This window comes from Acipenser ruthenus, chromosome 15 (genome assembly GCF_902713425.1).
Source record: "Acipenser ruthenus chromosome 15, fAciRut3.2 maternal haplotype, whole genome shotgun sequence".
In the NCBI taxonomy this organism is placed as follows: Eukaryota; Metazoa; Chordata; class Actinopteri; order Acipenseriformes; family Acipenseridae; genus Acipenser; species Acipenser ruthenus.
Window position 1 is genome coordinate 17,571,492 of NC_081203.1, and position 26,045 is coordinate 17,597,536.

Here is a 26,045-nt window from a genome sequence, read left to right on the forward strand (position 1 = left end):
CTGGAGTAGATCAGGAGTAATTTAGAAGTAATTTAGAAGTAGGCATTGAAAGTGTAGTAAAGCAGATTAAAAGGAAAGTGAGATCATGGTAAAGCACAGGCAAGCAAGGTGAATGACATCCAAGCATGGTAAAGCATGTATAAATAAAGCATGTTTAACCATAAAAAAGCATGGCTATTACATAGCGTAAACATGGGAAAAAAAACAGCAAACTGCAGAATTACTGTGCAAATTACTGTGTTAAATTGTTCTAAAGGTATTGCACCCAGTGCTGAATGCTCACCTGTAGATAGGTATATGCTGGGGGTAAAGCCGGGAGAGCAGGTCGGCTGAGAAGGAGTGTCTCCTGCTGGGGGAGGGGGAGCTGCCTCTGCGCCGGCCCCTTGCCCAAGCGGGGATCTGCTGCTCTCTGAGGCTGTCCCTGTCCCTGTCCTCCAGCTGCTGCAGTTCCCTCTTGGCCTCGAGGAGCTGCTGCTTCCTGCCGATCCTCTCCAGCTGGAAGCACACTCTCTTGCGGCGGATCCTCCTCTCAGCTCTCCTCAGCGCGTGGCTCCGGAGCAGCTCCTGCTGAACCAGCCTCTTCCTGTCCTCCAGAGAGGGCCCGCAGCCGGCAGCCTCCATCAAGACCTGCACCCCCGACTCAGAGCTCGAGGCCGGGTCTGTCTGCACCGCCAGGTCCCTCCTCTCCTTCTGCGCCAGAGATGCCAGGCGCTGCTTCTCCTGCAGCAGCCACTGCTGGTCTGCAGCAAATAAAATAATAATAATAAGAAATATGATCACCATGGTTTAATCTAGTAGTGTAATGAAAGGTGGCCATAATGAACATGTTCAGCAATAGTTCATTATTCAGGTGATATGCACATACTGACTTGTTCTGTGTCAGTACCAAATTACAGCACAATACCGCTGCTAGCTAAGTCAAACCAAGTGTGGATAAACCCCAAGCAACTTCATGCCAGCCCTGCATTTGCACTGTAGAAGTGTGACTAACTTACGCAGCTTATACGTATAAGTGCTATATAGTACCAGGATAATAAATAAGTATGTACGAAACTTTTGGAACAAGCTGGAATTACACATGAAAGAGATGGACAGTTATAATAGTTACAACAGTTTTAGTGTTCATGAATGCCATGTTTTAGTTTTCATGAATGCTATGTTTTATGTTTTATGTTGTTTTTAACACTTTTCATGGTTTGTTTTGGGATTATTCTGCATGTACTGTAGATTGGAACTTTTTGTAAGTACCACCTGCTGCAGGTCACTACTGTAAATTAAATGGTTTTTATCCAGCATAAATATATTTTAAACAAAAGAATGTCTGTTGAGTCTTGTGGTGAGAATTTCAAAGCTGTTGCTGTGAACAGGCGAGTATGACCGTGATGTACCTGATGCACAGTAAGTTGTGCAATCATGCGAAGGGCAATGCAGTAATAATAGTAATAGAACTACAGAACTTTGTTTTGATAGCACATTAGCAACACTCATACACAGGCACTGACTCCACGGGGCTCCGGGGCTCAAGCACCCATGGGGTACAATAAGCAGGTGCTCAGTACCCACCCCATGATGTGATCAGATTAATGATCTGTCATGTTAAATACATCGCCCTGAAATTAAAACTTTAAAAAACAGCTGAAACAAAAATGTCCCGCGCAGTGCAAATAAAGTACATAGCGGTCCAGTCCAATCAACTGTAGTGTGGATGTTTCCCAGTCACAACTATTGTAGCTGTTAAAGTCAAACAGTCACTGGGCAGTTTCAAACGGGAAGGCAGAATAAGACCAGTAGACTGGTGTTCCAGGAGACTAGCAGTATGTGATTATGACTGTGATCGAGGAGACTAGCAGTATGTGATTATGACCGGTGATTTCCTACAGATGTCAGGACTGCCCAGTCCCTGACCACATTCCGGCGCCTCCTTAAGACTCACCTCTTCAAACAGCACCTGTAGAACTCCTCTGTTGTATCCTGGGACACTATCTCCCTCCATTTAAATATGCTTTATTTTGCTCTTATCTGCCCCCTATTTTACTACATTTAATCCTGTACTTCAGAATATTGTAATCTGCCAAGTGTTTAACCTGTAGTATTTTGTACTTAATCATATCCTGATGTAACTTTCACTTATCTGCTGTATTATTGAATTGTGGTTTGTCACACTTGAAAAAAATTATTGTATTTCTTGTATTGTAACACTTGAATGTATTTGTATTTGCTTGCGATTGTAAGTCGCCCTGGATAATGGCGTCTGCTAAGAAATAAATAATAATAATAATAATAATAATAATAATAATAATAATAATCGAGGAGACTAGCAGTATGTGATTATTACCGGTGATCGAGGAGACTAGCAGTATGTGATTATGACCGTGTTCAAGGAGACTAGCAGTATGTGATTATGACCGTGTTAAAGGAGACTAGCAGTATGTGATTATGACCGTGTTCAAGGAGACTAGCAGTATGTGATTATGAATGTGTTCCAGGAGACTAGCAGTATGTGATTAATGACTGGTCTTGACGAGTCTACCTCTGATTTGAAGCAGAGCGTGTGAGAGGCAGCTTTACCACCTCTGATTTGAAGCGGAGCGTGTGAGAGGCAGCTTTACCACCTCTGATTTGAAGCGGAGGGTGTGAGAGGCAGCTTTACCACCTCTGATTTGAAGCGGAGGGTGTGAGAGGCAGCTTTACCACCTCTGATTTGAAGCGGAGCGTGTGAGAGGCAGCTTTACCACCTCTGATTTGAAGTGGAGCGTGTGAGAGGCAGCTTTACCACCTCTGATTTGAAGTGGAGCGTGTGAGAGGCAGCTTTACCACCTCTGATTTGAAGTGGAGCGTGTGAGAGGCAGCTTTACCACCTCTGATTTGAAGTGGAGCGTGTGAGAGGCAGCTTTACCACCTCTGATTTGAAGCGGATAGTGTGAGAGGCAGCTTTACCACCTCTGATTTGAAGCGGAGGGTGTGAGAGGCAGCTTTACCACCTCTGATTTGAAGCGGAGGCTGTGAGAGGCAGCTTTACCACCTCTGATTTGAAGCGGATAGTGTGAGAGGCAGCTTTACCACCTCTGATTTGAAGAGGAGAGTGTGAGAGGTATCTTACTGTCTCGAAGCTGTTGGTTGATGCGTGCCTGCTCCCTCTCCAGCTCCTGCTCTGCACGGAGCTGCGCTGCCAGGATCTGCTCCCTCAGGCCCTCCACGTAGCGCTGCTGCTCCACCAGGCGCCAGCTGGGGCGGGTCTCGGGGGGCTCAGCCCCGGCATGGGCCTCTGCACGCTCCCAGCTCCCCTCACTCAGACCCCTGCTGCACCAGACACAGAAAAAACCATGTCAGACACTTCATTTGTTTTTGGCAATCCATTTGCGTGAATTCATTTATCAGCATCCAATCTCTTTACATAAGCCAGCAGCTCATACACTAGTACTGAAAATAACTGTATTTATTGTTCCTTCGATCATGTTGCTAGGTGTCATTCTGTACCCAGGCAGGGACTTGTAAACCCTGAGAGTTCAGTCAAACAGAAGCTGCCGGCCCAAAGGCCCCTGTATTGATTCCTTGCTTTTCCTAGTGAAAAAGATGAGCTAGTGCACAGACTGCTGTTATATTAGTACTATACCTCAGGAAGCATTCTAATGGAGAAGTAGGTTCTATTAAAAAGCTACCTGGGCCTGCATTACCTCAAGATGGAAAATGACATTTCTATGGAGATTGATATATGCATAAAACTCCAAGCATGGTAAAGCATAGGTAAGCATTGTAAAGAATAGCAAGGCATGCCAAAGTATATTAATAAACATGGCAAACCAAGGTAAACTATGGTAAATGCATAGTAAAACCACGGGAAAACTGCAAAAATACTGCGGTAAACTTTAATAAGGGATTGCCCTTGCATACTCACACGGCTCTCCCTGCACTTCACTTCAAATCCTCTCACTCACACGGCTCTCCCTGCACTTCACTTCAAATCCTCTCTCACACGGCTCTCCCTGCACTTCACTTCAAATCCTCTCACTCACACGGCTCTCCCTGTACTTCACTTCAAATCCTCTCACTCACACGGCTCTCCCTGCACTTCACTTCAAATCCTCTCTCACACGGCTCTCCCTGTACTTCACTTCAAATCCTCTCACTCACACGGCTCTCCCTGTACTTCACTTCAAATCCTCTCACTCACACGGCTCTCCCTGCACTTCACTTCAAATCATCTCACTCACACGGCTCTCCCTGTACTTCACTTTCTCTTAGACTCGAAAACCAGCTTATATTTTTCTGTACCTTGATCAAGGCGGAGCTGTTGGGTAACCTAGCAACAGCAGAGTAAGCGACAGAAGGCAATGTAAGTCTGGCCTCACAGGGACTCAACTCAAAGATATTTAGTGCTGGGGGTGCATGTTACTGTTAAAAAAGCTTAGCTGTAATGCTGAAAATCTAAGACCCCGTTCACACTGCTGGGCTGGCCCAGGGCCGCCGCAAATATATAATATTTTGACAATGTTATGGTGCATCAACGCTATTTGTGGATGAGAACAGTATTGTATGTGTGTGTAAAAGCAAGCAGCTAAAGAAATGATCGTCATTTGAATGTAAAGATGCACACTTCTGTAGCTGTGTATATCGCTGCGTGCAAAACAAACAATGGTGGCTGAATATGATTATTAATCATTATTGAGATCCACACTCCTGCAGTTTTTATATTTATCGCTTAGTTACTAAATATCAGGAAGAAAAGGTAATTGTGACAAGTTAAGCATAATTATGAATGCACTGCAGCTCGTATGTTATGTGACAGAAACAACCTAAGTCTGCTTTGCATTCATACATATGTAAAGGCCGGCCCTGGTCCCAGATTGCAGGCCCTGGGCTGAGTGAAAGCATGGTCAAGTATATGTTAAGAATTGAATTGAAAAAGGGCTAAATGTTAAAGAATATTTAAAAAACATGGCAATGTAAAAAGCATGAAAATGAATGAACATGCAAATTTACCACGGTGAACTTTTATAAGGGTATCTATTGGTTTTCTTTTCATTTCAATTGGGTTAAATCATGCAGCAATAAAACTTCTCACATTCAAACCCTATACTAGCATTAGCAAACACTATTTAATGGTAAAATATAAAATGAAATGTGTACCTCCAGACTGCCACAACATAAATACACCAATACTCTACATGCACTGCACAGGATTATGAGGTCAGGCAGCCCCTTTCGACTCCTTCTGTAGGAAAACCACCTACTGCAGAGCAAAAGCACTAACAGCGAGAGACACCAAATAAAGTGACCCAATTCTGACACCAGTAAGTGTTACTGCTCAGTACAGTACAGACACCCCTGGTCATGTGCAGAGGACACCTGTAAGTGTTACTGCTCAATACAGTACAGACACCCCTGGTCATGTGCAGAGGACACCAGTAAGTGTTACTGCTCAGTACAGTACAGACACCCCTGGTCATGTGCAGAGGACACCTGTAAGTGTTACTGCTCAATACAGTACAGACACCCCTGGTCATGTGCAGAGGACACCTGTAAGTGTTACTGCTCAGTACAGTACAGACACCCCTGGTCATGTGCAGAGGACACCTGTAAGTGTTACTGCTCAATACAGTACAGACACCCCTGGTCATGTGCAGAGGACACCTGTAAGTGTTAGTGCTCAGTACAGTACAGACACCCCTGGTCATGTGCAGAGGACACCTGTAAGTGTTACTGCTCAGTACAGTTCAGACACCCCTGGTCATGTGCAGAGGACACCTGTAAGTGTTACTGCTCAATACAGTACAGACACCCCTGGTCATGTGCAGAGGACACCTGTAAGTGTTACTGCTCAGTACAGTTCAGACACCCCTGGTCATGTGCAGAGGACAGCTGTAAGTGTTACTGCTCAATACAGTACAGACACCCCTGGTCATGTGCAGAGGACACCTGTAAGTGTTACTGCTCAGTACAGTACAGACACCCCTGGTCATGTACTAGGGGACACTTTTCTAAGTCTCAAAAGCACTGCAAGATATCCTTCAAAGAGTTGCAAAGCAGCCAAGTACTGTAACTTTATAACGAGCCTATGCAAATAAGTACCATGTATATGTGAGTGCGTGTAAACTAGAACAGCTTTTTAAATGAGCCAATACATTTGATATGTCTTCTATTTTTCCTGCTTCTCTTTTGATCCCATTTAACAATACATAAACAGGGAGGATCTAGACATGTTAAATGCATTTAACTATCTGTTGAACTCAACCCAGTTTCTCATATGAAGCAGTGTATTTATTGCTGGTCAATAGTTCCTGGAAGTGCTGCTCGGACTAGTTTTGCCATCCACCCCCTACAATTCAAGGTATATTTAATAACCACTTACTGCCAAGCTGGATAAGAACTGGATTATTTAATGAGGTTTAACAGCATTCTTACCATTACTGCAGCGCTCGGAAGGAAGTCACAGGTCTACGGGATGTGATTTTATATTTCATGTAACTGACTCTGTAAAGCTGCTTGGTTATTTCCAGGCTGTTTCAGATTCAGCCTCAGTAACCATGACTACAGCTAGGCATGTGCTGAGCCCAAGTAGCAAAGCACTCCAGTCTTCACAACACAACACAGCACACTCGGGGCTGTAACCCAGACAATGCCCTGCCCACTAACATGCCAATCAATTCAAAACCAGGACCGGATCTTCAAAGCTCTTTACTAAATCATTACTTAAAGGGTTACGATTTTTAAACTAAAAAGAAACAATGCAGTCAAATATACTGATGATTCTTTCATTCAAGAACTCTTTTAAAACTTCATTTTTTGATCTAATTAGTTGACCAGATTACCAGTCGTGCCAGTGTGCAGCTGTCAAAAGGGTCCCCTTACTTTATTTTTTTGTTTCCTATTATTTTTTTATTTAGCAGACGCCTTTATCCAAGGTGACTTACAGAGACTAGGGTGTGTGAACTATGCATCAGTTGCAGACACTTACAACTACGTCTCACCCGAAAGAGACCCACACAATGAGTCAGTGTCTGAGGTGGGATTTGAACTGGGGACCTCCTGTTTACAGGTCCTTTTCTTTAACCACTGGACCACACAGCCTCCTGTCCCACTTCCTCATCAAGAGATTAACATTTAAAGGAAGGGACCCTTTTTGAGTGCTGCACCTCAACACTGCGGGTAAGTCTGGTGTATAAAGTGAAAGCAACAGCTTTATTGATCACCTTTAGCTCAAAATGAAAAGCTTGTAGTTGTTATGCCCCAGTTTACGGAATTCAATCCCAGTGGACATCAGGAAAGCCAGCGCACACTTTCAAATCTAGATCAGAGACGTATCAGTTTGAGAGGAACAGATGTAACCACAAGATAATTAGGGATCTTTTACATTTTAAGCACCCTAGGATGCCTTGGGATGAGAGTGCTAATTAAGAGTAAGTTTGTATTGTACTGCATTATCACCTTTACTAGGGATACATGCTTCAACAGACTGTAGAGAGACTTAGGATAAGAGAGAAGTGATCTGGGATGTGGAAGATCACTGTAACCGAGTCAAGCATCCCACTATGCAACAGCAGTGTAGAACAGTGTTCCTCACGTTGACTCCATTCCACACCAGGCTCCAGTCCAGTTTTTAATCATGTAAATGAACACCCCACAGCCATGTTCATGTTGAACCGAACCTTGGGGTCATTCGTGACCTTGCTGGAACAAAGTCCTGGACTGGAATTAACTGGGGTGAGCCACAGGCGAGTTTCTTTTTACATGTCAAGGATTAAAGATTGAGAGCGATAACCTGAGCAATCTCTTACCCCGTTTCTCCGAGCTGCTTCTCCTCCTCTGGTACCCCCCGGGGCTCCTGCCTGCAGACACAGACAGCAGAGCAGAGGGTTACTGTGCTGCCGTGACACACGCTGAGCAATAGGAATGTAGCAGCTAGTGAACAGAAAGCCCTGAGTAAAGTCTTAGTAAGGTTCCACCCTGCACCCAGCACTCGAGTCACTATACTATGGGAAATGTGTATAGAGTAGTGAGGCAGAGTTAAAGCATGGTAAAATGAAGGCGTTTAGAGAAGTATGGACTAAAATGAACCTGCTTTCCTTTATTTTACCCTCCTTTCACTATGCTGTACTACATATTCACTATAGTATACTATTAAGCATGAAACCATGGTAAAAACCATGCGTCTGTGTGTGTGTGTGTGTGTGTACTATCTGCTCTATCTGTGTGTCTGTCTATGTGTGTCTGTGTGTGCATGTATCTGTGTCTGTTGGTTGCGTGTGTGTGTGTCTGTCATTTTTGTCTGTGCCTGCATGTGTGTCTGTCTGTGTGTGCGTGCCTGTCTGTACTGTCTGTGTGTGTGTGTTGTGTCTGTTTGTGTGTGTTTACCTGGCTGACAGGGATGGAGACAGGTTGTACCGAGGGGATGGGCTAGACTCTCCCTCCAAATCCAGCCAACCACAAAATCCACTGCTGAGCAAGAGGCCCTCGCTGGACTGCAGGGAGAAAATAGGAGGAGCAAGTTCAACAGCTGAGGGGACTACACAGCGCCTCCTCCTGGCATTCAGGGGAATATTCAACCAAGTTCAACAGCAGAGGGGACTACACAGCGTCTCCTCCTGGCATTCAGGGGAATATTCAACCAAGTTCAACAGCAGAGGGGACTACACAGCGTCTCCTCCTGGCATTCAGGGGAATATTCAACCAAGTTCAACAGCAGAGGGGACTACACAGCGTCTCCTCCTGGCATTCAGGGGAATATTCAACCAAGTTCAACAGCAGAGGGGACTACACAGCGTCTCCTCCTGGCATTCAGGGGAATATTCAACCAAGTTCAACAGCTGAGGGGACTACACAGCGCCTCCTCCTGGCATTCAGGGGAGAATTCCCCTCTAAACCAATCAGAAAAATAGAACATTCCAGAACATTCCATTAGATTTTATGTTGCCCTGTTGTCTCACGCACAGTAAACTAGCAAATTACAAAAATTATAAAAAGACATGCAAATGGCATTACCGATGTTTTTGATGTAGTTTTGTTTTTTACTGAAATGGATTTATATTAAGAGTACTATGTACAGTTGAGCCTGTCTCCTATGGTATAAGAGTGTTGTCTTCTTTCCTCTTGCTCACTAGAAGACTGTCCTGTACATTACTAATTATAAAAGGCACATCCCCATGGGAACCTATCAGCATCAACTACACTTAGAACGTTGCTGAGCGTGTAGATGTCACACTCAGAATGGCAATGACAGAATTCAAAACTTTTAAACCTCAACAGGAATATGCATTAACTGATGAATACGTTAATATCAGCTTTTCTTCCGTTTTTATTTAGATTTAATGACTTATAATATGTTTCCCAGTGTTTGGTGGCTACCACTCATTAAGTTGAGAGCGTATGTTCTGTTGCACGCCTTGTATGACAGATCGGACTCGCTTCTCTCATGGACCTGACAAAGAGTGCACAAGAAATACACTCTCAACTTGATGAGGCAGCCACCGAACACTTAGAAACATCCAACTGAAGCCTGAAATTGGTTCTGACTCATACCTTCCGTCCCGGGACAGGGCAGGCTGGAGGGAGAAGGGGTGTGACTCGTCTCCTCTGCCTGAGAACTGCAGCCTCGGCGGGGTGATTAAACCGGAACGTGTGGGTCCTGCCCAGCACAATCACTGCCCCTGAGAAAGAAATACAGAGAGAAATCATGTACAGGGTTACAATTCCATCAAGGGGTTCTGGTGATGTGATCAACCACGAGAACAAAGTAATGAACATACACTTATAATACAGAATAAACACAAGAATATGTTTGAAAAAGCTGGTGTCAGAGAATTGAGAGTTGATTTCAAATCTCATTAAGTATACTTGTGATTTATTTTTATTTGTGTGATCAGACAGGAGTTTCACCACAAGGCTGCATGATTTATACAGTGAAAGTATGTTACATGTTTGTACCACATTTACATTCTATGAAATGTCAGGATTAGTACACTAATTCTCTAAAGGGCTCTTTTCCAATCTTTCAGTATGTTTAATGCGTCTTGCAGATAGGATGTGAACTCTAACCACATGTAACTCCGATGATGATGAAGCCCTGTGAAGGGATGTCACTCAGCTGGGTGTTACCTTGTGCCAGGCGGCAGGGCTCAGTGATCTCTCGTCCGTTGACGCTGCTCAGCCCCCCCTGGCCAGGCCTCAGGGTCACGACCCCGCGCTCATTCACAATCTCACAACAGACTCTCTCCACCCCGGGACCCTGCAGGACTGCACAGCAACAGGAGGTTATACTCGTCTGTGTGTCCATGTCTGTGGCAGTGTGCATGTCGGTCTGTGGGCGTGCCGTGTGTGTGTGTGTGTGTGTGTGTCTTTATAACAGCTGCACAACATTAATAAATGATTAATCTGTCGGGTTAAGGATTTGTTGATCTCATTTGTGGTTAAAAATCTGTTTCTAAAATTTGGGGGTCGTGGAAATCAGTCTTCATCGAGTAAAACCTTAAAACCCAAGAGCATTTCTCTTTACCATAGGTCTGGCCTACTAGCAGTGTCGATGAACAACCAGCTTGCTCTTTATTGTCAGTAAATACAGTAACACTTGCACATTGCTGCCATCTACTGACTGCTTTGTGACATTGCATTATAAGTAACTATACAACATTAGAATGCCAAGGCACCACTCTTACTGATATCAGACTCGTCCTGTCCGTCACTCCTACCAATTCTGGTTGTTCCTTCCTGCAAGAAAGAGAAGGACTGGTTAACATCTCAAAGGGGGGTCACCTTCCATTCTAGCTGGGCTGGATGACTGGGAAAGTTACAGGGGACAAGCTTATCACCTGCACTATACTGAAGTGATTCTGGCCCTGGTTGGAAGGCTATTGCATTTCCATACAGGATATTAGTATTGGCACCCTTTTGTGCTGAAGATCTTTTGAGTTTTTTCTGCTTGTTAGAATTCTTTTTTGCAGCTGGCATATACAGACCCATAGGTTTTGATTCTCTCAATAACTTCTGCTACAGAAGGATCTTAGCAAGCTTCATCACAATTGGAGACATGCATCTCTAGATACAGTAGATGTAAAACTAAAGATGTACAGAACACATGTACATATGAGAACTTCCATCATTTATCATATAGTCCATGCATTACACATTCCTGCTAGGCAGACACTGCGATGAATAGAACTGAAACAAATGAACACAAGTCAATGCTTATAATAACTGGATAGGAGCGCTCAGTATATATAAATGGATAGGAGGGACAGCACAGCATGCTGTACGATCAGGCAAAACTGTGAAATTGCATGTTTCTCATGAACAGCATGGCAAGCACATGTCAGCTAGCACCTGCGTCTCATACCTACACTTCTACCCTCCTGCTTTAGGGTTCCCATCTTGAGCGATCCTCAGAAGTGACAGAAACAGTATTGAAAGACAGCACAGGAGAAGAAGCAACTACAGCCAGTGAAGAAAAGGCTACTTTACCTTTCATCACAGCAGAGTATCTGAAGAGACAGAGAGAGCACGAGTGTGAGAGGAGGGAAAGAGAGATGAAGCAAAAAAAATAATCTACAGGCATGGAAGAGTGGAGCAAGAGAAAGCACAGAGTTAGTGACATGGAACAGAAACGAGCAGCATTTGAGTTTGGAAACGCTGAGCATCCTTTACATTGTAGTGATCAGGATTCGAACATCCTTTTCCTCGCCCTCAATTACCATTGTCCTAGTCACATATAATAGTAATGACAACAACAATAGTTAGATATAATAACACACAAATAATATTATGTAAGGGGGATGTAACTGAAGTTTATTAAATATTACAGTATAGTGAACTCAAGTCACTACATAGAATAGAATATCTAAACACGACGTACTGTTGCAACTGAAGTAATATGTCATCATTTTATTTTATTATCTGCCTCAATATTTTACATGAGGAATCAAAAGCTAGCTGTAATGAACTTAACTGGGAACTTATTTGTACAGGATTGAACTACAATATATAAAATAAAATACAGACAGAGAGGCTGGTTCAACACCTTCTTTCATGGGGTTCGCTTCCCAAATCAGTCAAACGTCCTAAATGAGTCCATCCTGCCAAACCCCTTTCAAACCCAGCATTCAGTAAACAAACAACCACATCACAACAGACAGACAAACAAAGGCAGGCACGCACGCAGGCAGACAGGCAGGCAGACAGACAGGTAGGCAGAGAGACAGGCAGGCAGAGAGACAGGCAGAGAGACAGGCAGGCAGAGACAGGCAGGTACCCTGAGGTTATAGAAGACAATGCCAGTGCTCAAGACGTCTCCGTCCACGGCTATCAGGTGAGGCAGGTGGGAGTCGATGAGCACCCCGGCCTTCTCCCTGTTGATGTCCACCCTGTACTCCTCCATCAGCTCCTGCTTGTCCTTCCATTTATCACTCCAGTCTTTGGTAAGCTGCTCGACCTGTCAAAACGACACACAGGTGAATACTGGCCTGGCCTGGCGGGCGCAAGTAGATTGTGGAAGTGGAGTGTGTAGATTGTGAAAGTGGAGTGTTTAGATTGTGGAAGTGGAGTGTTTAGATTGTGGAAGTGGAGTGTGTAGATTGTGAAAGTGGAGTGTGTAGATTGTGGAAGTGGAGTGTGTAGATTGTGGAAGTGGAGTGTGTAGATTGTGGAAGTGAAGTGTGTAGATTGTGGAAGTGGAGTGTGTAGATTGTGGAAGTGGAGTGTGTAGATTGTGGAAGTGGAGTGTGTAGATTGTGGAAGTGGAGTGTGTAGATTGTGGAAGTTGTTTACTGTCCCCTTCACTTTCTCTGTTGTTTTCAATCATTCTAGATATTTTAGTCTATGATGCTGTGAAGTATCATTATATTGGTAAGCACCAGCACCATACAGTGCACAGCTGTGTACTGCTAGCAGTACTGTACAATAGGAAACCAAAATAGCTGACTACTAGAAATGGACTGGCTCTTACTTCTATAAAGACACTTTAGCTAATCTAGGCTTTGTTATGCATGTCTATAGCAGGCAACTAAATCTGAAGAGCAGCTCCTGAACTTGTAGCCAAGGAACCTGAACACAGACTTATTAAAAAATGACAAACGCCATTGAATTTAATGAAAGTCAAAACATTTGCTAATGTATTTAAGTTTCTTTTGGCTCTTTATTTTGTATCTGTACTTAACCATTGCCTCTTAGTTTCCTAACTCATGTTTTTTCGTCATGTTAATAGTGTCACCATATTATTTGACCTAGCGAGTGAGCAGTCTGTGAGCAAGGTGTAATGAGGTGTAATGCTGTGCTGAAGCATCTTTAATCACAGGAATGGTGACACTGACCGTGAGCTCGTTCTGCAGCACAATTTCTGCCAGGTTCCCATCTCTGTCCTCACTCAGGGAGGGGCTGGAGTTCCGCTGTCAGAGGAGGAGGAGGAGGAGGAGGAGGAGGAAAAGAAGGAGGAGGAGGAGAAGGAGGAGGAGGAGGAGAAGAAGGAGGAGAAGGAGGAAGAGGAAAAGGAGGAGGAGGAGGAAGAGCAAAAGGAGGAGGAAGAGAAGGAGGAAGAGGAAAAGGAGGAGGAGGAGGAAAAGGAGGAGGAGAAGGAGAAGGAGGAGGAGGAGGAGGAGGAGGAGGAGGAGAAGGAGGAGGAGGAAGAGGAGAAGAAGTAGAAGAAGGAGGAGAAGGTGGCAGAGAAGGAGGAGGAGGAGGAGGAAGAGGAAAAGGAGGAGGAGGAGGAGGAAGAGGAAAAGGAGGAGGAGGAGAAGGAGAAGGAGGAGGAGGCGGCGGAAAAGGAGGAGGAGGAGGAGGAGGAGGAAGTGGAAAAGGAGGAGGAGAAGAAGGAGGAGGAGGAGGAGGAGGAGGAGGAGGAGGAGGAGAAGGAGAAGAAGGAGAAGAAGGAGGAGGGGGAGAAGGAGGAAGAGGAGACGGGGAGGAGGAGGAGAAGGAGGAAGAGGAGACGGGGAGGAGAAGGAGAAGGAGGAGGAGGAGGAGGAGGCAGAGAAGAAGGAGGAGGAGGAGGAGAAGGAGAAGGAGAAGAAGGTGAAGGTTTTCGTATGACCATAATGTAAGACTATTGAAAGCATGGTATAGTGGCAGTAAAGAGTCTCTTTTTTACTGGACACACCCATAATGGAAGTTGTCTGAGAGAATACTGCTTTGTACCAAACATGAAGACAATATCTCAACGTGTGCTGTCCCTATCATGCAGAAACCTACAAAGTGTGACCTTAATATAACTCTTTTTAAAACTTAATCATGTAATTCAAGGAATCTGTTATGAATGATTAAGCAGTTCATCTCGTCTCCTGTAGCACAGTATCAGAGTGTGTTCTTGTGAACACTTAATGATAACAACAATAATAATAATCTGGTACCAGTTCAAAGCTCATTAGCATTGTCTTCAGCCTGTCGATTTCTTCACGCAGTTCTCTGATCAGCTTCACACTGGCGTCCTGAAGGAGAAAGAACATAGTTCCAATGTGACCCCACTGTGGCAGTCAGTGCTGTAACACCCTACCCTTGTACATGCTGTCCTAATACAGTGAATGCAGGAAAGCAGCCCCCGGTGAACACTGGGATTCTCCACCAATCCACATACCTGGGACATGCACCCCCACTGAATATTATAATAACCACTGAGAACAAAGCAGCGCTCGGCTCCAGCACCCCGAGCTCACCTCGTTGACCTGGGGCTTGTTGACGATGCTGCGGGCGTGTGATGCATAGCGAAGGGTACTGAGGGTATCATTGTAACTGCTGCTGGACGGGGAGATCGCTGAGGAACACAAATCAGCATTACCATTATTACCACTATTATGAGCGTTATTATATAAATACTTCTATAATACAAGCAAAAAGCAGCCGGTAGGAGCTGCAGGTAGCTGCAGAACACTTTCATTCTGGTTTTATACTTCAGAGAGTAAGCGGCTGCTTTTTTACCACCCCTTATGTTTAGTGATTTTGCAATCATGAGTCTGTCAAGGTGTTTTCACTGGAGTTCAAAACCTCTTCAGAACTAGACATGGCACAGACATCTGTTCTTCATTTTACTCCGAAACCTTTGCATTGGTGCTGCCAAAACTGGTACAAAATGATATCAGTCTTGACAGTCACTGTTGGGGTAATATGAAGAACAAGTGTCCAACACAGTCACTGCATTGGTAGCACATCGATCATATTTAGGGTACCACTGAACCTGTGGGACGGCTTTTTAATTAAAATATCTCGCACATATTTAAAGAGATAATGATCTATTCAGGGTGGGACACCAGGATATTTAGTGAGCCCCCCGCCCCCCAGTCATTCTGTTTTTGGCTGGTGACATCATCATTTTGACCACCACTGTATCCATGCTATTTAGAAGAAGACCACCAATAAGCAGCAGCACTCACTGGCCACCATGACGGTGTGAGAGTTGCCTCCGAGGCTCTCCTTGAGCAGCCAGGTGAGAGCGGAGTCTCTGTAGGGGATGTAGCAGTGCCTGCGCCCACTGCCTGACTGGGAGCTGGACTGGCTGCCCGCGCTGCTGCCCTCCCCCTCGCTGCCCATGCTGCTGATGCTCTGGCAGCTGCTGAACATCTGACAGTTCTGGGCTGTGGAATCAAACACACACACATTCCTCTTCACACTCGGATACAAAACACACTCCACAGTAACAGCAGTGTCACACTCCAGACAGGGTTGCACTTATGCAGCCCTCTAAAGGTTTGGTGGGATTTGGATTGATTTATTTTTTTTAAATACAAAAGGTGTAAATTGTGTCCACAAAGTTACTGGGTTCTCTTGCCCTGCTTGCACCCCGCTGTACAACATCTGAAATTAGAGCACTTAACTCACTTGAATCCTTTGGAAACACATTGCAATATACCCTTTAGTGTAGGCTGGCTATATACTGTATAACACAGAAGTAACAGTAAAGACAGCATGGCCCTGGTTAAAATGAGTTTGACACCCTGTACTAACATCCAGTTTACTTCATGGGTTTTGATTGCAGATTTTGAGGTTCGCTCCTCAGCCCATTTCATCTCTCAGTTTGCATGTTTTCCAGGCTTGCTTTCAGGGAATCTCTTACACTTACACTTCCTAGGTCAGTTCATCTTAACAGTGTCTTTGGGGTCGATTTAGAGTCATTAGGGGAATCAGCTGGCTGGTTAGTGACAGGAAAGAAGGCATAGTAAAAGGCCAAGCTACCAGACACTGCTGTGTTTTGTTTCTGCTCAGTTTTGTGCTCATGTTGTGTCATAGTTTGGTATAATAAATGTCACTGTGTTTCAAGACTGCTCATTTCAGTATAGCAGGGCACTGTATATTTACTGTATGCCCACGTGAGTCCTGCCAGGGACTGGAAATGCATGATAGGTATGAATTATGGAATTATTTCACCAGCTAGAGCCTCTTTAAGGTTAGGCTCCAGCTGTGTACTGTGAGTTTCCAACCGGCTTCCCAGAGAGCTGGAGTGGCTGTTCAGAAAGCAGAGCCCTGCTGGGAGGCCCTATCCACCTAGAGTGGAGAGGACGATGCCCAGGGTGACCAGGGAATGCTGGGAGGCCCTACCCACCTAGAGTGGAGAGGACGATGCCCAGGGTGACCAGGGAATGCTGGAAGGCCCTACCCACCTAGAGTGGAGATGACGATGCCCAGGGTGACCAGGGACTTGTTGATGTTGGCGCCCTCTGTGATACGATCCCGGCAGTAGTTAGGATCCGCCCTCTCACTGCATAACAACAAACACAAATTCAGAGGCACCAAGAAGTAATGATAGATACAGCAAGCACAGCTTAACAACATCACCAGCTGATTGAATCAACTGCATATTTTTTTTTGTATGTCACTGAGCTGTGTTGATCTTGTGATGTCATAGGGACACACAACATCAAGGTCTTTCTCTTGTTGCCTGCTCTTTGGTATGTGAATCCTACATTTTTGTGACCTTACATCTATTTACATAAAATTGTATTTGCCCCGTTCCTGCCCAGTTCTATATGCTGTCTTGGCCACCCCTGCAGCTTTGTGTATCTTTTTGTTCCTTGTTTTGTCACACCAAAATATGCCATGAAGAGAAGCATTCCAGAAAATGCCTTTAAAAAGGTGCTGACAATGAAGACTGTTTGATAAACTCATCAGTATTGAGGTTACAGTATGCTCAGGTGATATTCCGTTCAGCCACATGGGGGCACTGCAGTGTTAGAAAAAAGCACCACTAAAAAAACAAAGTGAAGCAGACCTGCATACAAGTGCCAATTTCCCTGGTAATGGTGTGTAAATTACACCTTTACAATCGGTTAATTGGTACTTGGGAAAATACTAAGTGAATGACATCCCATACTACCAGTGCATAATGACTGGAGTGGAACTGTGATTACTGGCACGTGTGCCATGTGCTGTGAGGCCGATCTGGAATAAGTGTGGGTGTGACCCTCAAATAAAGACGCTGTTACAACCCAGTATCTTACCTCCCTGCCAAGTCCACCAGGTTAATTTTACTGACGATTTCAGAGGGCAGGTTGTTCTCCAGTATGGCCTAAATACAGAAATAAAAATATATATTAAGAATAGAAATAATGACAAACACATATAACTACTTATTGTCTTATTAAATTAGCTCTAACCACTAGCCCACACTGCCTCCCAGTCCCTCAGCTCTAACCACACTGCCTCCCAGTCACTCAGCTCTAACCACTAGCCCACACTGCCTCCCAGTCCCTCAGCTCTAACCACACTGCCTCCCAGTCACTCAGCTCTAACCACTAGACCACACTGCCTCCCAGCCACTCAGCTCTAACCACTAGACCACACTGCCTCCCAGCCCCTCAGCTCTAACCACTGGACCACACTGCCTCCCAGCCCCTCAGTAATGTTGTTTGTCAGCTGATTACTTTCCATGTACAGAAGTAGCCTTAAAAGCAACATTTGCTACACAGGAGCAGGAGGAGGATCGTCATCTGAAATGGAAAATCTAAATTTCCAAATCAGCAAATAAAAAAATTAATTGCAAGCCAACTCTCACTCAAGGGGATTTGGGGACAATAATATTTCCGTCTATTCCATCCCTTCTGTGTAAAACACGTATCAGCAGCTGACTGCCCTCTGAGTATAGCAACCCCAACCTGGCAAATCAACGCAGTGAAATGAATGGCTGATTCCAGTGCTATGATGGATGAACTGAAAGAAAACAAGCCAGATTAACTAATAAAAGAATATGTGGTATGTTGAATCGATAGGGCTTGTCTGTGTGTGAATGTGTGTTCACATCTGAAATACTTCTTATACAGTATCTCTCGTCTGCTGGAATTCAAACTCCACAGTCCAGTGTACAGAGTATCTGAATGTTGGGTTTGATTTAGTGCACAATTTCCAGAGCTAAGTGAGAAGCCAAGTTCCTCCAGAGCCAAGTTCCTTTTTATCACAAAAAACTAAAACGGGTAGAATTACTGAAGTAAATCTAAAGATCTCTTTTTTTGTAGTTAGCTAACCTCAAGGTATGGGGAGCATTCATTCTGTCTTTAAATTAAATTGAATTTATTTTAAACACTACGGCTTGCTTTATCTCCATGTCTGTAACGGTTTGGAGCAATCCCAACACATAATACAACAGAATAGGACAGGGGCCTTCATTAGCAATGGTGCAGAGCCATGGATAACAATGAGAGATTGCATCACAAACAGAAGTTCCTTAATGTTATATAAGTTGGAAACGATGTCAAAATGAGCTTGCGTCATTCATATATATATATATACACACGCACACAATGCTTCCTCTTAAACTTGCAAAGCCAATACTTCATTCATTTTGAATTGGTGTTGTTTGGATAAATATTGCTTGGTTGGGGTGCAATACTGAATGTGTTCTGATGCCCCCAGTGATGTTTTAATAATGTCCTAATGCTGTATTCCAAACTTGGCACAGATCAGCAATTCATAGAACAATGATGGAGACGTTCACAAAGTATGTTAGGACAGTATTGGGCAGTACAGGCCACCTTTGGGAATCAAGGTTAGCCCACCCACCCACTTGCTGTTATTTCCTGTTCTGTAGGTCACATTTTAGCACAGCATGACAAGGGTTAGCAAGTTTAACTAGTGGGAATGGAAAGGTTACAGTGTAGTGTGGTGTTGGCATGCAGGCTCTGACCTGAGTGTACTGGATAGTGAATATGGCGTGGGAGCGGCTGCTGGCATCATGGACATGGGTGGCAGCAGTTATTCTAAAACAGGAACAAAACAAAACAAACACAACTCAGACAAACCAAACACAACAGCAGCACGGACACCAGAATGGCAAAGGGTTCCTTCTGCGGAATGTTACATTTCTCACACTGATAATACTGCAAAGGGAAATACAGTTTGAAAACAAAACTGTGGTTGGGAATTAGGAACTCAGTGTCTGATTTCATATTTCTGAAATGGAACTGAATTAGGGGAAGCTTTAGGTTTTCCATACAAACGCATATTGGATGGAGATGGATTTCATGGTACAGGTATGCCACAGGATAAGAAAACAAACACACTGGTAGACTCTCCAGGGGTAGGGAAATAATTATGCATTACCAATGATTCCTTCTTCTCACAAATCAGATCACTGGATAAGGGGTCTCCATTGGTCCCATTAACCTTGCATTGAAGGCACTGGGAAATTGAATCTTTTAGTAAGAACTGTTGCTTCTTCCAGCATTTGTGAAAGTATTGGAGTTCTATGTGGAACGGCTTTCACTGCAAGCTCTCCCTTTCCCACCTACCTGTTTGCTATTCCCTCGTCCAGCAGATCCACCACTTGCTTGTAGTCTGAAACTACATGTTGGGACAGGCCTGGAGGAAAACACAGAGTAGAGAGATTGATATGGGTTCCATACCAACCAATAAACAGAACTCAGACCTTCGACCTGATAGAGACACACACCATCATCCATACAGAACCATTAAAAACGCAATAGTCCTGGATTAAGAAAATCTAAAGACACTAAAGTTCAATGGCAAACATTTCAACTAGAGGTATTTTTTTGGGAGAAAAAAGACTTCTAGTGGAACCGTTTGTCAATGAAACTGAGTTTCTTTTGGTATTTCTGATAGATACATTGAAAGCTCATGTACAATGCACTGTAATGAATTAATCAAATGAAATCTTCACTCAAGATGTTTTTATTTCTCTAGAGTAACACTCTGGCTTTTCACCCACTCTGGACCAAATCAGAGAACAACTTGGAGCAGTCCAGTGGCACTTTGTCATTCTTATGACATGTCTTTAGGATATATTTATTATAAACAAATTACAATAATTTACGTTAGGTAGTACTGATATTTTTGGTGGGAACAACATGTATTTTTGTTATGTTAGTATATTCTAACAGGTAAAACCATTAAAGAGTATAGCGGGGTTCCGTAAAAAATATTGCGTTATATGTCCCCATGTGCTGCTACAACTTGTTAATAACATACCTGTAATGATTCCTTTTATTGTTAACATTTTGACAACTTTTTACACTTCTAACTTTAAAGTTTGTTTCAAAGCTCTTTTCAAAATGGCTGCTCTAGTGCACTGGAGTTTGAGATCTGTCCTTTAAATCACTGCAGGAAGAGCGAATCTGTTCCGTACCACATCATGGATCATTTGTTATTGCTGTGGGCAATAATCCTTACACTATCAGTGCACTAGAGGGGCCATTTTGAAAAGAGCTTTGAAACAGACTAAAGTTAGACGTGTAAAAAGTTGTCAGGATGTTAACAATGAAAAGAAAAATTACAGGTATGTTATTTAAACAGTTGTAGCAACACGTGGGGATGTGTAATGCTATATTTTGATGAGTGGACAGGTACCGAATTACTGTAGGCAATTCAACATCTGTGAAAGCACGAGCTGAAAGCAATAACATTAACATCCAAATAACAATATCATGAACTTTGCTATTGGAACCAACTCCCCAGTAATGTTGTTGAAGCTGACACCCTGGAATCCTTCAAGAAACTGCTTGATGAGATTCTGGGATCAATAAGCTACTAACAACCAAACAAGCAAGATTGGCCGAATGGCCTCCTCTCGTTTGTAAACTTTCTTATGTTGTTATGTTCTTATAGCTTTTTAGCTTTCTACTGTAATACTTACATATGGCCTCTTTTCAATTGGTAATATTAAAAGACCAATAACCAAATCTGAATATCCCACGCATTACCTCTTATTAGCTTCAACCAATCACTGTCCGCTGCAGTTGTGCTGAAGATCCTTTTTCTGTATAGCTTTCAGATCAATTCAAATGCAGCATTGTGTAGTATATATATAAAAAAAAACAATCTGCATACTGTAGCTGCATTAAGTAAAATAAACAAGCGATCTTCAGCACAATAGAAGAGGGAGAGCGATGAGTCTTACTGTCCTAATATTTTGTTACAAAGAAACACAAATGTAACACGAGACAACCAAAGACCCTGCTTTTCAATGTGAACATGGAGAAGCCCAGATCAGCATTAACAATGGCATGTCTGCTGTTTTTAACTTCTGTGTTTCTACTCCTCAGCCTTTGTTTTCTTATTTCCGTATGGATGACTGGCATGCTGCCAGCCTACCGCGCCCTGTCATGAGTTAATGAATCTCCCTAATTGCAAACCAGTCAATTTTCCACCTACATGTGCTGGTTTTCTGCTTCTGTGATTACTTGATATTCCCAGAACAGAAGCCGATTAGGGAAGGGGAATCTGATTATTACACCTCTCCGACTGCAACCCTCTTCACATCATCGCATCTACACTACTGCATGCTGATCGCAGAGAGTAAAGTGGGGAGTCAGTTAAGCAGGTTTTCAAATCTGATAGATTCAACTCACAGGCATGTTTATATCCTGAAGGAAAGGCACACACAAAAAACAATGCAGTAACAGCACCAAACACTTAGATGCTGACCAGATTACTAAAAGCTACAATTCAAGCAACTGGGTATGAGTATGCAATAGCACAGGAATCTTAACTAATGTGTTCTTCTTTGAAGCTTTTCCTTGAATATGTTCTCTATGATTGCAGACAGGATGCTCTCATCATTTCCAGTAATTAAATACACAGTGTTAGCATGTGGGTCGGCCTTTAATTTGTCTTCTGTTGTGTAAAAGGGATGAGTTTGAGCATGCTGCACAGTCACTTTCAGGAGATCTATGAAGTTGTACAGAATGCCTATATGGTTCATACAGGTCATTTGTTCTTTGTCTGCGGAGCCAATAACACACGAGTGTGTCACAAGGAAATCATCCCCCTTGAGACCCGCTATTAATAAAACCAATTTCATAAAGCCAGGAAGCACCCCCCTCCAGCCTGTTAATAATCTTTCACTGGATTTGGCCACAACACAGCTTCCAAGGGGATGATGTCACTTCCTCAGCGCTGCCCTGCCCCAGGACACCGAAGGAAGCCTGAAGCTTTTCCAGGACGAGGATGAAATGTGGAGCAGGGAGGGACTGCAGACCTTAACTCTCTCTCGCACTGCCTGGGATCACATGGAGCAGGGACTGCAGACCTTAACTCTCTCTCGCACTGCCTGGGATCACATGGAGCAGGGGCTGCAGACCTTAACTCTCTCTCGCACTGCCTGGGATTGCATGGAGCTGTTTCAATAATAGTAATGAGTTGTGTTGCAGTCTCCCTGCCTCCCTGCAGCTATGCAGTCTCCCTGCCTCCCTGCAGCTCTGCAGCCTCTCTGCCTCCCTGCAGCTCTGCAGTCTCCCTGCCTCCCTGCAGCTCTGCAGTCACCCTGCCTTCCTGCAGCTCTGCAGTCCCCCTGCAGCTCTGCAGCCTCCATGCCTTCCTGCAGTTCTGCAATCTCCCTGCCTCCCTGCAGCTCTGCAGCCTCCCTGCAGCTCTGCAGTCTCATACCTTCCTGCAGCTCTGTAGTGTCCCTGCCTTCCTGTAGCTCTGCAGTCTCCCTGCAGCTCTGCAATCTCCCTGCCTCCCTGCAGCTCTGCAATCTCCCTCCAGCTCTGCAATCTCCCTGCTTCCCTGCAGCTCTGCAATCTCCCTGCAGCTCTGCAGTCTCCCTGGCTCCCTGCAGCTCTGCAATCTCCCTGCCTCCCTGCAGCCCTGCAATCTCCCAGTCTGAGAAGTCTCACCCTGAACGTAGGGGCCCTTCTCAGGGTGCTCCCGAACCCGAAGCGTGAAGGGTTTCTTCTTGTCAGGGCGCTGGAGCAGGTCCCGCACACGCTCGTTGTAGATCTCAAGAAAGCTGGGCGAGAAACAGAAAGAAATGAATTCCTAAAAACACAGAACTACAAAGTACTGACTGTTTATCTAAAGTGAAGACTAGTGCTTAAAGCTGAGGGACTGGCTGACAGTGTGGTCTAGTGGTTAGAGCTGAGCGACTGGGAGGGAGGCAGTGTGGCCTAGTGGTTAGAGCTGAGGGACTGGGAGGGAGACAGTGTGGCCTAGTGGTTAGAGCTGAGGGACTGGGAGGGAGGCAGTGTGGTCTAGTGGTTAGAGCCGAGTGACTGGGAGGGAGGCAGTGTGGTCTAGTGGTTAGAGCCGAGTGACTGGGAGGGAGGCAGTGTGGTCTAGTGGTTAGAGCCGAGTGACTGGGAGGGAGGCAGTGTGGTCTAGTGGTTAAAGTCAAGGGACTTATAATAAGGCTTTTAAAGTAATTAGAGCAGAGCGCTGCAGTGCAGACTGGGCACTATGGGTTGTTCTGTATCCAGTTTTATGCCGGGACATTGAAAGGCAGTGGTGCACTAGACCATGGGTAGCTATTGAAGGCTCAATTGAAAGGCAGTGGAGCACTAGACCATGGGTAGGTACTGAAGACTCAATTGAAAGGCAGTGGAGCACTAGACCATGGGTAGGTACTGAAGACTTAATTGAAAGGCAGTGGTACACTAGACCATGGGTAGGCATTGAAGACTCAATTGAAAGGCAGTGGAGCACTAGACCATGGGTAGGTACTGAAGACTCAATTGAAAGGCAGTGGAGCACTAGACCATGGGTAGGTATTGAAGACTTAACTGAAAGGCAGTGGTGCACTAGACCATGGGTAGGTACTGAAGACTTAATTGAAAGGCAGTGGTACACTAGACCATGGGTAGGTATTGAAGACTCAATTGAAAGGCAGTGGAGCACTAGACCATGGGTAGGTATTGAAGACTTAATTGAAAGGCAGTGGTGCACTAGACCATAGGTAGCTATTGAAGACTCAATTGAAAGGCAGTGGAGCACTAGGCCATGGGTAGGTACTGAAGGCTCGATTGAAAGGCAGTGGAGCACTAGACCATGGGTAGGTACTGAAGACTTAATTGAAAGGCAGTGGTGCACTAGACCATGGGTAGGTATTGAAGACTCAATTGAAAGGCAGTGGAGCACTAGACCATGGGTAGGTATTGAAGACTTAATTGAAAGGCAGTGGTGTACTAGACCATGGGTAGCTATTGAAGACTCAATTGAAAGGCAGTGGAGCACTAGGCCATGGGTAGGTACTGAAGGCTCGATTGAAAGGCAGTGGAGCACTAGACCATGGGTAGGTGTTGAAGACTCAAGAGACAGCTCCTACCTGACTTCCACTCTGCAGGAATTTTGTCCTTCTGGATAATCATCAACCCTGGAAAACAGAGCCTATGGAAACAAAATATGTTTTAATATTTCAGTATATTTTTCATTAAAAAATCAATGTAAAAGATACTGCAATAAAAGTATTTGTGATGAAGTAATACCTCACATATCCTGGGGGTTAACCCTAAAGACACCTGTTAAAGAGAAGGATGAAACTGTTACATTCAATATTTCACATACTGTACTAGCCTTCCAAACTACGATTGTATCTGGATCTAGGAAAGACAACTCCACTCAGCAGAAGAACCTAATACATCTATACCCATTAATTTGTATTCAGTTTATGGCACTGAAACTACTGAAGTAGTTACCTAGGGTAGTCTTTCTGTAAAATAACCTATATGAGCTAAAGCTCTGTAAATATGGCCAGGGGTCACTTCTACCTCTTTCGTTAAATAACTGGAAGTGTTTGTGGTTGCATTTCTGTCAGTTTGCTTGCTTTCCAAACACTAGACAAAACATCACATAATACATGTACTGCGATCTTTGGTTATCAGGTGTTTTGTGATGGGTGTCTCTTGTACTCAGTTAACTACTGTTAAACATAAACAAGAGTTACCTTTTTAACTTTAGGATTGTGCTTTTTGTTTAATGGGATGCCATGTGTGCACAGCATAGGATGTACTGAACTCGAATTTGGACAAATCCTTATCGGTGACTGTTTGACTTCTCATATGTGTGGTACAGAAAGAGAAGTACAGAAGAAGGAGAGGGAGAGCTTAAGAAAAAAAGAAAAGAGAAAGAACAAGGCAATACAGCCACCCCCTGCAGCCCCCCGTGTAAGAGACCCAGCCCTTACCGGTGTTCCCATCATGGTGTAGGTCTTCCCCGAGCCCGTCTGCCCGTATGCAAACAGACACACATTGTAGCCCTTCACAGCACCAGACAGCACTGAAGTGCCAAGGTCCTGAAACACCTGCCCAGGGAGAAACACACAGACCCTCAACATCACAGCAATGTGGAGCAGAAAGACCCTCAACATCACAGCAGTGTGGAGCAGAGAGACCCTCAACATCACAGCACTGTGGAGCAGAGAGACCCTCAACATCACAGCAGTGTGGAGCAGAGAGACCCTCAACATCACAGCACTGTGGAGCAGAGAGACCCTCAACATCACAGCAGTGTGGAGCAGAGAGACCCTCAACATCACAGCAGTGTGGAGCAGAGAGACCCTCAACATCACAGCACTGTGGAGCAGAGAGACCCTCAACATCACAGCAGTGTGGAGCAGAGAGACCCTCAACATCACAGCAGTGTGGAGCAGAGAGAGCCTCAACATCACAGCAGTGTGGAGCAGAGAGACCCTCAACATCACAGCAGTGTGGAGCAGAGAGACCATCAACATCACAGCAGTGTGGAGCAGAGAGACCCTCAACATCACAACAGTGTGGAGCAGAGAGACCCTCAACATCACAGCACTGTGGAGCAGAGAGACCCTCAGCATCAATACGACAGATACATAGTGTATCACAATCACTAGTGTATCTGCACTAAACAGTGGACCATCAGTATTTGCTGCCAGGAAACGA

The 26,045-nt window shown here is 44.5% G+C and overlaps 1 protein-coding gene across 2 annotated transcripts in view; it reads right to left on the minus strand.

Moving 5' to 3' along the window:
* LOC117422397 (uncharacterized) overlaps positions 1-26,045 on the minus strand; it is a 103,006-nt gene that overhangs the window by 24,108 nt on the left and 52,853 nt on the right. Inside the window, exons 4-23 of one of the 2 annotated variants that reach the window (XM_058987234.1) lie at positions 25,316-25,432; positions 24,618-24,650; positions 24,458-24,519; positions 23,034-23,146; positions 19,689-19,758; positions 19,085-19,157; positions 17,406-17,473; positions 16,569-16,666; positions 15,345-15,545; positions 14,631-14,728; positions 14,328-14,405; positions 13,296-13,370; positions 12,239-12,418; positions 10,650-10,701; positions 10,093-10,230; positions 9,517-9,644; positions 8,353-8,459; positions 7,776-7,826; positions 3,101-3,297; positions 284-740 (exon numbers count right to left, since the gene is read on the minus strand). In XM_058987234.1, coding sequence (XP_058843217.1) covers positions 284-740; positions 3,101-3,297; positions 7,776-7,826; positions 8,353-8,459; positions 9,517-9,644; positions 10,093-10,230; positions 10,650-10,701; positions 12,239-12,418; positions 13,296-13,370; positions 14,328-14,405; positions 14,631-14,728; positions 15,345-15,545; positions 16,569-16,666; positions 17,406-17,473; positions 19,085-19,157; positions 19,689-19,758; positions 23,034-23,146; positions 24,458-24,519; positions 24,618-24,650; positions 25,316-25,432 — 2,396 coding nt within the window. Of the gene's footprint in view, positions 1-283; positions 741-3,100; positions 3,301-7,775; positions 7,827-8,352; positions 8,460-9,516; positions 9,645-10,092; positions 10,231-10,649; positions 10,702-12,238; positions 12,419-13,295; positions 13,371-14,327; positions 14,406-14,630; positions 14,729-15,344; positions 15,546-16,568; positions 16,667-17,405; positions 17,474-19,084; positions 19,158-19,688; positions 19,759-23,033; positions 23,147-24,457; positions 24,520-24,617; positions 24,651-25,315; positions 25,433-26,045 lie in introns of both variants that reach the window. The other variant, XM_058987233.1, reaches the window with a different exon arrangement.